General features: G+C 36.5%; 1 protein-coding gene across 1 annotated transcript in view; it reads left to right on the forward strand.

The window, feature by feature from the left end:
• SYNPO2 (synaptopodin 2) overlaps nt 1-8,596 on the forward strand; it is a 92,091-nt gene extending 83,495 nt beyond the window's left edge. Inside the window, exon 5 of the mRNA XM_009583932.1 lies at nt 7,691-8,596. Coding sequence (XP_009582227.1) covers nt 7,691-8,257 — 567 coding nt within the window. The 3' untranslated portion in view covers nt 8,258-8,596. The remainder of the gene's footprint in view (nt 1-7,690) is intronic.
• Nucleotides 8,597-9,837: the final 1,241 nt, after the last annotated feature.

The raw sequence follows: 9,837 nt of genomic DNA on the forward strand, positions 1-9,837 counted from the left end.
ACAGATTTTCCTTCTGTATCAAGTATTACAGCTCCTGCTTTTGCTTTGTCCAGTCTCTTCTCTGTCCTTCCCTTGTCTGTTTCTTCTACCCTGTTTAAAGTCTGCTTCTTGCCCCCCTGTATTCAAATCAGACGTTGTCCCCTTTGAAGCTTCTTGGGCCCAGACAGGAGGTCTTGGGCTCTGTCTAGGGGCAGCTGTGCTCTGCAGTGCATCTCAGTCCTGATCAGTGAGCGTGCAGCCTCAGGTCTGGACCCGATGGTGGGAAGAGACATGGGTAAGCACCATACGCCTGCATGCACTACTTTTTTGTGAACGAAAACCCAGCTGTGCAGCCAGCGCAGGAGCTGTGGAACACCCCAGTGACTTCTCCAGCCTGTGGGGGTACACATAGCCTGCAGTTTAGACAGACAGAGAAAGCACAAGGACAGTCTCCTTGTTCTCCTGTGTGGTGTCCAAAGACATCACAGCCTACAGCAGCTTAGACCCGTAACAATGCATAAAATCCTCCCGCATAGCAGAATATTATCGCTGCTAACAGAGTTCTCAGGAACCAGCTGTAAAAAGCAAGGTGCTCCTATTGAACCTTTACAAGGCTCTCAGCTTGAATATTCATAAGCAAGTTCACATGGGAATATGAGACACTTCAGATACAAAGATTAATCTCCAACCAGTTCTAAAGCATGTAGTGGTAACACTTTTCAAGGAAAAGGATGCTAGAATTTTCTGTCATTGACATGTATTTTTTCCTACTCTCACTCTTTGAAATGGCTGAACTAAGTAGGTTCATTTGGTTGAAATACATCTGAAATGGTTGGATCATTCGGGATGAAGTAAATAAGAAAAAAACCAAAAAACTAAGACTGAAAATTTCAGTTTGAAAGATTTGATAAGAAAATTATAAGGAACTGGATAATTTAACTTTTAGTTTGGATATGTTCAGCAACAATAGTGACACCACCTTCAACTATTACAATATATTTAATACTAATTTTCTTTGATTTAGAAAAAAATATCAATAGCCTTTACTTTGTATCAACTTAAAACCCTTTCATTGTTCATACAAAATAGAAAAGTCAGAAACTAGGACCAACTTTGCACTTGTTTTTTCAAATGTTCATTCACAAGGCTTCGTCTTCCAAGACCTTCCTCTAAGCTGTGTAATATAAAAGTCCAGAAGGTGGCAGCAAATATTCTTCCATACAAGAAATAAACTGTCTATTCCAAAGAAAGCTAAGATACCTATGGCCAAAAAAGTTTCAGCCATTTGCTTTTTATAGGCATAACTGTATTATATTTTGATAATTGTATATGGATAAAGATTAAATGATAATGGAAAGCACTGATTTTCTTTCATTTACACAGGTGTAAACTGAGCTAACTGAGCTAACTGAATAACTATGAATAATTTATGACAGGTTAGCAGCACTCTCATGTTTCTTTTCCACACAGGCATTTTGCAGTAGTGAACACCTAATTCTAATATCTTACTTTTCTCTTCTACCATTACTTGACAACTAAAAAGGACTTTATTGTCAAAAGCAGAATTTGTCACAAAGCTTATGTAAGATGGTTGACGGTAACTGTTTCATTAGTTTGTATATTAATGATGAAAACAAGATTATTCTCACCTGAAATAATACCACCGTTATAAACAATCTAAACTTAGAATAAATTAGGTTGCAGTTCTAAAATTTCCTATAAATTTCTGAAAGCAAGCCACTGTCAAGACAGCTTTGAGGAAGTTAGGATCAGACATGAACTATGTGATTCTAATCTATTAGTAGTCTCAGTACAGCCACTGACAAGGCTTTAATTGTTAGACAGGTAAGATTCCCTGCCTCTCCAGCCATTAGTACCCCCATTAACCAAAATGCTGCATTCCAATTTTAGCCTGCTATAGACTATTTCCAGAGTTTCAAATAAATATGGGTTTTCCATTTTATTTCAAAATTTTTGGTATTTGAATTGTAAAATAGCTGTAGCATTTACTCCAGAGCTGGCAGCATTTCAGAGAGAAATTATTTTTTCATTACATAAAGTTTAAATTGTAAATGGTTTGGGATGTAAAAAGCTATAATAAGATTAACAATATGTCTCCCTTCTACATGCAGTTCAGTTTAAAAATCTGAAGTGCTTGTTTTATGTTTAAAAAAATGGAAAGAAGGAAAGAATTAAAAGTAATAAAAATCAAGTACTGCTTATTGTGTCTTACCACTTTCTCAGTGATTTGGTCTCTAACTGCAGTAGACATTACAAGCCCACAGAAAGCAAAATGAGAAATGCATCACTGGGCTTTTTATAAAGACACAGTCACTTGTTTTATCTACTTCCTCCTCCTTTGTCCCCTTTTTGTGTAAACATTAGCCAGGCGCTAATGTTAACTCAGATTTGAACATGCTTTGATATGGGATTAAGGACCAGGACTATAATGAAAAGATAAAAATAAAACTGCCTTAATGACTTAGACACCTAGGTCAATCTTTTTCAAGTGACTTAATCAGGTGGAAGTCTATGTTGCAGAGAGTTTCACTGGACTATTAAGAGTCCGACCTACTTTTGAAAATATAACGCCTGACTTTTTTTGAAAATGTAATATATGTCTCCTTAACTGGTGAAAAGGCAGTTTCAGCATGTAAACATATGAACACTTTTCACTTATTAAAGATGTGCCACCTGAGACAGAAAAACAGTTATTGTGAAATCATTTCACTAAGTAGTATTTTGCATTCCCATGTGGTCTGTAAAATAAAAAATATCTGACTCTTGCCTTTAAAATTTGCACTACTTTATGAAACTAAGTTTTGCTCTTTTTGTCTTTCAGCTTTTCATAATTATCAAGAAATTTGAAATAGCAGTTAAGTTCCAAATAACAGATTTTTCTGGACTATTGATTTAGATATTATTGAATCAAAGATACACATTCACACTCCTTCTACTTACTTTAATAGATCTATATGTGCATACACCTTTTATAAGTACTGTGTTTACATTCATTTACTTATATCGAAATAGTTTCTTTTGGAAGTAATATTACGTTCATTTTAGTTTATATTAATACACAGCTTATAAATATCAAAGATGCTTGTGGTACAATAAATGTTTGCTTCATTGACCAGTTTATAAATAGTTTGCATTTTTTAAATCAATGTTAACCTAAACCTAAAGTTTAATCTGTTTGCATAGACACGCGAGCCAGTCAGCAGCTGTTGTTAGGATTTTATGATTGCAATGGACAGCTCTGAACTGCCTTTCCTCTTCATGACATCTAAGAATCACTTTCTCTTCAATAACTGTTGTAGAAAAGATCTTTCCCTCTGAAAACATTCACACGAGGCAATGGAAAAGAACAAATTAATCACTGCATAGGGTTCTGGTTTGTTTTGCAGCATAATACCTCGAGTGCTGGTACGGTATTATAATGAATGTTTTACAATAGGATTACAGTAATACAATATGTGATAATGTAATAATTCTTCTTTCCCTTCTCCCTTGATTTCTGGGAAGAAGAATGGAAAATCTCTACCCCTCTTTTTATTATCTTCTTGCAGCTTAAGGGAGTTTAATATGCACTTCATATTTCCCACTGTATCACTTATGATCTGGGGTTTGTGTATTCTTTTTAGTACACACTTGTCAAAAGATGTATCTCCAAGAATGAAATATGAAAGGAAAATGGTAGAAAGTATCACTACGTCTGGCTGCTGCTGTCCAGTAAATGAATAATGAATTCCAAAGTTTGTGTTTTTTAAGTTTGAAGAGGCTGAACACCAAAGTAGTGACAGAAATCAGTATATGAATATCAAATACAGATCTGCTTTGAATTTAGAAATGTCCAGACCTAGACTTTCAGTCTAGGAACACCACTACCAATAATAAAAATTAACTGCAATGAAAACAAGGCAATATTGATCATCTCTCAGTTCCTGCATTTGAGATACATTTATATTTTAGCAAAATCAAGCTTTTCTACAAGTGCTTAAAGCCTATTTACCACAGAGTGTGAAAAAAGGTGTGATATTATATATTCTGAAGTCAAAGATCATTCAGTTTCAGAATAAAGTTGGGGTAGATAGAAATATTTTATTTTTTAACTCAATAAATCACTGCAAAAATATGTCACTACGCAATGTACAAAAATCTGCTGTGCAGGGTGCTGTTGGATTGCTTTTTATTACAACCATAACAATCTTAGCAGTCAGTAGGCTTAGAGACTAAATTCCTCCTCCTTAAGATAAACACCGAGGCATTATGGCATATTGCACATAACTGATGCATTTGCTATATTTCTTCCACGGGTGGTGAAGGAAATTCAATAATTTTCTAAGAAACAGACATGAAAATTAGAAAAATATTCCCCTGAATCCAAAGGGTTATAACTGCTTCAAGTTGCAGCCACTTTACAAAACCTAGTAGAATTGTTTCAGGCCAAAATTGATATTTAATTTTCCTAGATTTATTAAAAATCAAATTCATATAAAATTTTGTTTCATTCTCTCTGAGCTTATGGGAATGTAGATGATGATGACAACTGCTACTTATTTTAGGAAGACTGTAATTCGAAATAGGTAAGGCTCACTTTAGCCAAATATATTTTCACCTTCTTGGATCTTCTGAGTCTTCAAACCCTCTTCTACCCACCTTCAGCATAGTTATGACTTTTTCTCTTTGGGAAATGTAGAGGATTCAGCCAGCTCCTTCTATCAATAGCCTCTTCCTTCAAAAATTATTGGTCCACTCTTCCTCCCCATCAAAAGTTAGTCAGCCAGATGCAACATTATAACTGGGAATTAGTATGTAAGTGGGGCGCTGTCTTAACTTTTTCCTCAAATTCTTTCAGACCCTTATGGAATAGACAAAGTACTTCAGCCTTTTTCCAGGTAAATCATCTGGAACGCTATTTGCCCTTGCAGATTTTGTCCTCTCACAATCCAGAAAGATAACTCTTAAAAACACCCACTGTTCAGCCCTTGCTTCATGGAATTAATGGAATTAATCCTTACTCTACCAGATCTAGAGAAAATAGATATGTAATTTCACATTTTAGAATTTTAAAATTAAAAAACAGCCTATCATCAGAACTGTATCTAAATACAAGCTACCAAGTGGGAAAGGAGAAGAATTTGACTGGTCCGGGAATATCAAAACAGGACCAAGTATGTTAAAGAACTGCCTACAGATGAGAATCATCCAGCTGACAGTATCATAGTTTGACAGTTTGATCTTGCAGCAGGAACTTTGTTGCTGTGATTTGGATGTGGGTTGAACAATCATCCAGAAGGAAGTAATCGTTGATTATCTTCAGTGATACAGATCTTACTCAATGTGTTTACTGTACCCAATGTATCTAGTCTCCGAACAAGATATTAGCACCTAACAAAGCTGTCCACTGGGGCATTCTTTGGATAACCTAGTCTGTTTTTCTGTCAGAATGAAGTCTCTCAGATGATGGCTATTAAGATGAAGTCTAGAAATGTACATAAATATGCAAGATCCAGGAGACCAATGAAAAAAAAATGCATAAGCTACTCCGGCAAATTGAAAGCCAGTGCTTTCAAATAGTACTTTGGCAAAATGGACAAGACTTGAAATAACTATTCTTATCTCGGGGTTCTGAGGTAGAAAAGGAGAATATTTATCAACTTTTAAGGAAACATTTTTTTCCAGATAAATTGGCACAATCTCTCACTGGCCAGGTAAATTGTTACAGTTGCTGCAGGTTACCTGGCAGTCTGTAAATTGAATTCCATTGAAAAAATCTATCACAGGCGTTTTCACCTAATAGAGTGATCACTGGGTAATCCTATTCAGAGCCAAGGAAAGCCATCCTTACATAATGAAACATTCTTCACCTCATGAGACATTGTGAACTATTTGGATTCTTACCTAGTCATTTTATTCTTGAGAACCTGATTGAAGTTAAAAACAAAACAAAAAATGAATACAAGGAATTTTAGTATAACCAAGTTCATTCCCAAGGTACTACAGATGTTCCAGTTTGCTGATTGCGTATCTTCCTGCAGGGCTTAACATTCTAGCCAAATACAGGTGCACGCTGCACAAAAGCTAATAAACTGAGCAGAATCTCATACCAAAATGGAGAAAAGATTTTTATTTGCCTATAAGACTAAAATCTTCCACATTCAAAGCATTTTGCATTATTTGATTTTTTTTTCATACGGACCAATTCATACGATATAATTTATTATAATTTAATAGATTATCAGTATTTGAGATTCTGCTTTTTCTACAACAACCCTTACATGTTGAATTTATGATTTACATGACATTAGAGGTGCTGTGGATAGATATGATTTGAAGTACAAACACTTGTTCATTGTCCATCTTCCAAATTAAGGACATAGGAGATTCAGACTGAGCACCACCAAACTGACTGAAAATAATGAAATCAGTAGTCTCTTTCTCAGTTTCCATCTCTCCATATACAAGGCTGATATTAAAACATAACTTAAAAGCCTGTGTGAAGCAAAGGTCTCTTAAGTTTCTTAAATGTGTCAAGATCCTGTGACAGAAAAGCCTATAAAACATGGTATTTCTATGTGAATCTTTGCTCGATAAGCTATACCTTGTATGATCAGATACCTATTGGCTGGTATCTAGGTCATGCTCACAGTATTTTAAGTTTTGGAAACTAATTAGGAAAAGTAACACAGGCCAATGTTGTTTGAATGAAATTCTAGCAAATCCTCTGGCAAAAGAGCCTGGAATTTCACACCGGATTCAGAATTAAAGGCATTTAAACCTCCGGATATGAATCAATGGGTGTAGGTCAATGAGTTTAGGAACCACACGTATAGAGACTACTCAGTAAGAACAATGTAATTTGTCTTTGTAACACAAAGAACATGTCTGGCTTGGGGAAAAGGCTGTACCTGTTTCGTACGCTGCCAAATGACTGTTGCAGCAGAACCTTCTCATGAATGCAGTTTCTGTTTCAAAGTGCTGCATTACTAAGAAGATTAGGATTTGTCAAATATGAGTGGATTGCTCTTATAAATGGGTCGGAATGTACTGCAATTTTGAGGGCATTGCCTTTTAAAGAAGCCAGGTTAAGTAGCGTCATGTAAGGGTATTAAGTGAATGATTGCATTAACGTCTTTAATTTTTTGTGTTCATTTTTGTGCCCTGAAAAGTGAAAACTAGGATAAGTCTAATAATTCTAGAGTAAGAAATGCCTTTCTTAAAAGGAGATTGCCAAAGATACGTTCTCAGACAGATGTCCTAGACAGAGCCTGTTATCAAATAAATTAGGCTGTGTCTGCATGTTAGAAAGAATCTTGTAAACACACACAGAACTGTCACAACATGACTTCCTTTTTCATTATTAAGAATGGTCTTTTCAGAACAAGGCACACTACCTAAGTAGCGGAAAAGCTGCACGGTTGCTAACGTAATTGTACCTTTTCAGTAAAAGCCTGTCTTTGGTCTATTTACTTTCCTCAAAAATCCAATTTGCTCTGTCTTTGTTCCTGTTTCTTTCTCTGCCTCCTTTTTAACACCTTCTCTCTTTCCACTAAATTAAAGTATTAAGAAGTACCTGCAGACATAAAAAGGGATTGCCAGGATGTCATGTGCTTTCAGGGTCTATTGTTCCGGTTCGGAAGTGAAGAGAAGGGGCTTCCTTTTGTGTTGTTTAATAACTGTAACTATATTTGATATTTTGTTTTCCTAGGAAGGAAGCAGTGGACGCTCATTATCACTTCCTGGGAGGCCTTCTTCATTCATTTCTCGAGCCATGTCTCCTACTTCTCCTCTTACATTTCAGCCTGCCCCTGATTACTTCAGCAAGCCAGACACAGCAGCCGACAGGCCTGGCAAGAGACTGACTCCCTGGGAAGCAGCGGCAAGATCCCCTCTTGGCCTAGTGGATGAAGCTTTTGGGCCCCAAAATATGCAGGAATCCATTGTGGCTAACGTAGTATCAGCTGCTCGCAGGAAAACACTTCCTGAGCCACCAGATGAATGGAAACAAAAAGTTTCTTATGAGCCTCCAGCCCCAAGTGGTAGTGTAGCCTTATTAGGAGGGAAGAAATTGGGTATTATACCATCCCCCAAAAGCTCCCTGTCTGCCCCAAGTGCCGCCACACAGGCTGGCTCTCAGCTGCAGTATGCTTACTGCAGTCAACGGTCCAGAACAGATCCTGATATAATGGCCATGGATTCCAGGTCTGACTATTGCTTGTCAACAGCTGATTCAAACTACAATCCACAGCCAAGAGGATGGAGGCGTCCAACATGAGCAGCTGAAGGGCCTGGCATATTTTCCCTTCTTCCAGCTTTACAAGCCTTAGATTTGAGCTGGAGAAGGAAAGTTTCTTGCCTGAGGATCTCTGAACTAAAGAAATGAGGAGTCAAAATTGAATGGAGCACAGTTTTCATGTGACTGCAGGGCTAGCAGCCTCTAGAATAAGACTCAGTTTTACACCTAACCTAAGATTGTTCTGTTCATCAAAACGCAAAAATACACATTTCTCGGGGTGAGGGGTGGGATGAAAATGGGGCAACCAATGTGCTCGATACAAAAATTAAAAAGGATGTAGATGGAGACAGTACAAGTTCTTGTAGTTAAGATAATGTGAAAAAAAAAAAAGTAAAATAAGGGCATTTTAAAGGCAAGAAGTATTTTACAGGATCTGGTAGGTTTTCGGGGTATGTTTGACGTCTGAGTTCCAAGGTACTAGATATAACCAGACTTGGGAAAGTTCCAATGGAAGTGGAATACTTGGAAGCACTGGCTTATTTGCCATATGTTTTCTTTACTGCATTTTTAAAATGAGCTAAGAAAGTAAATCAGTGAATATTTTTACTGTGGCAACAGTTAAAATACATCTGTGGTCATGGTACCTGAATCCCTACAACATGTAGATATATGCAATCTTATGCAGTCATCCATTTCAGTGTGGTACCTGAATCCCTACAACATGTAGATGTATGCAATCTTATGCAGTCATCCATTTCAGATGGATTTCAAGACACTTTTGATGAAGTTTTACATATTGTAATCAATCAAATATTCTGAACACCACAGGAAGATAGGTGTTATTAACAGAGATCAGTACCATGATACCTGAACAACAAAAAGGATGAGGGAAGTATTTAGAGTGTATTTAAACTGGATTGCAAGTTAATTTTGTAATAAACTATCGAACAAGTCAGAGGCTGAACAGCCTTTATTTCTCTGTGAAATGCACTACTTGCCGAACATTTACTGCTACAGTGTCTGGTAATCTGACTGGCTGGGCAGTTATTCTTAGTATCTAGGTAGATCAATGTTTAGAAAGCTTTTGATTTGTGTTCTCAGTTTGGAAGACATAGATAAGTTGTTTATCAAGAACAGTATCTGTTCTACACAGAAATTGGTATGTGAAAGAGGGTTTATGACATGTTACATGGTATGAGTCTAGTATGAGTAGCAAGTATTTGGATGGTTGGTTACAATTAAACTATCCTGATGGATCTGAAGAGACGGTAAATAATTTTTGCTGGTGATACATATCTTGCATTTACAGCTTATTTAAACAATAGAAATATGTGGCTAAAAATATATGTATTACAAGCTTATTGGGTAGTTTAGATGTTGTTAAAGCATTAAATGAATACCCCAAGTTTTACAAAGTGCTCTGCATCCTCCTCATTTTGTGGGGCATTCTTCAAGGATCTGTCAAGCACGTCACCTAAAATTACTGCAGAAGCAGTGTTAACTATCTTTAGTTTCAATAAGGTTGTCAACTGTGAGTAAAGTGGTTAGATTAGAAAGGACTAAAACATATATGCAGTAAGGAAGAATACATTACAAAATATTCCCTTCTGCAAAGAATT

Source organism: Fulmarus glacialis, unplaced genomic scaffold (genome assembly GCF_000690835.1).
Source record: "Fulmarus glacialis isolate BGI_N327 unplaced genomic scaffold, ASM69083v1 scaffold27598, whole genome shotgun sequence".
In the NCBI taxonomy this organism is placed as follows: Eukaryota; Metazoa; Chordata; class Aves; order Procellariiformes; family Procellariidae; genus Fulmarus; species Fulmarus glacialis.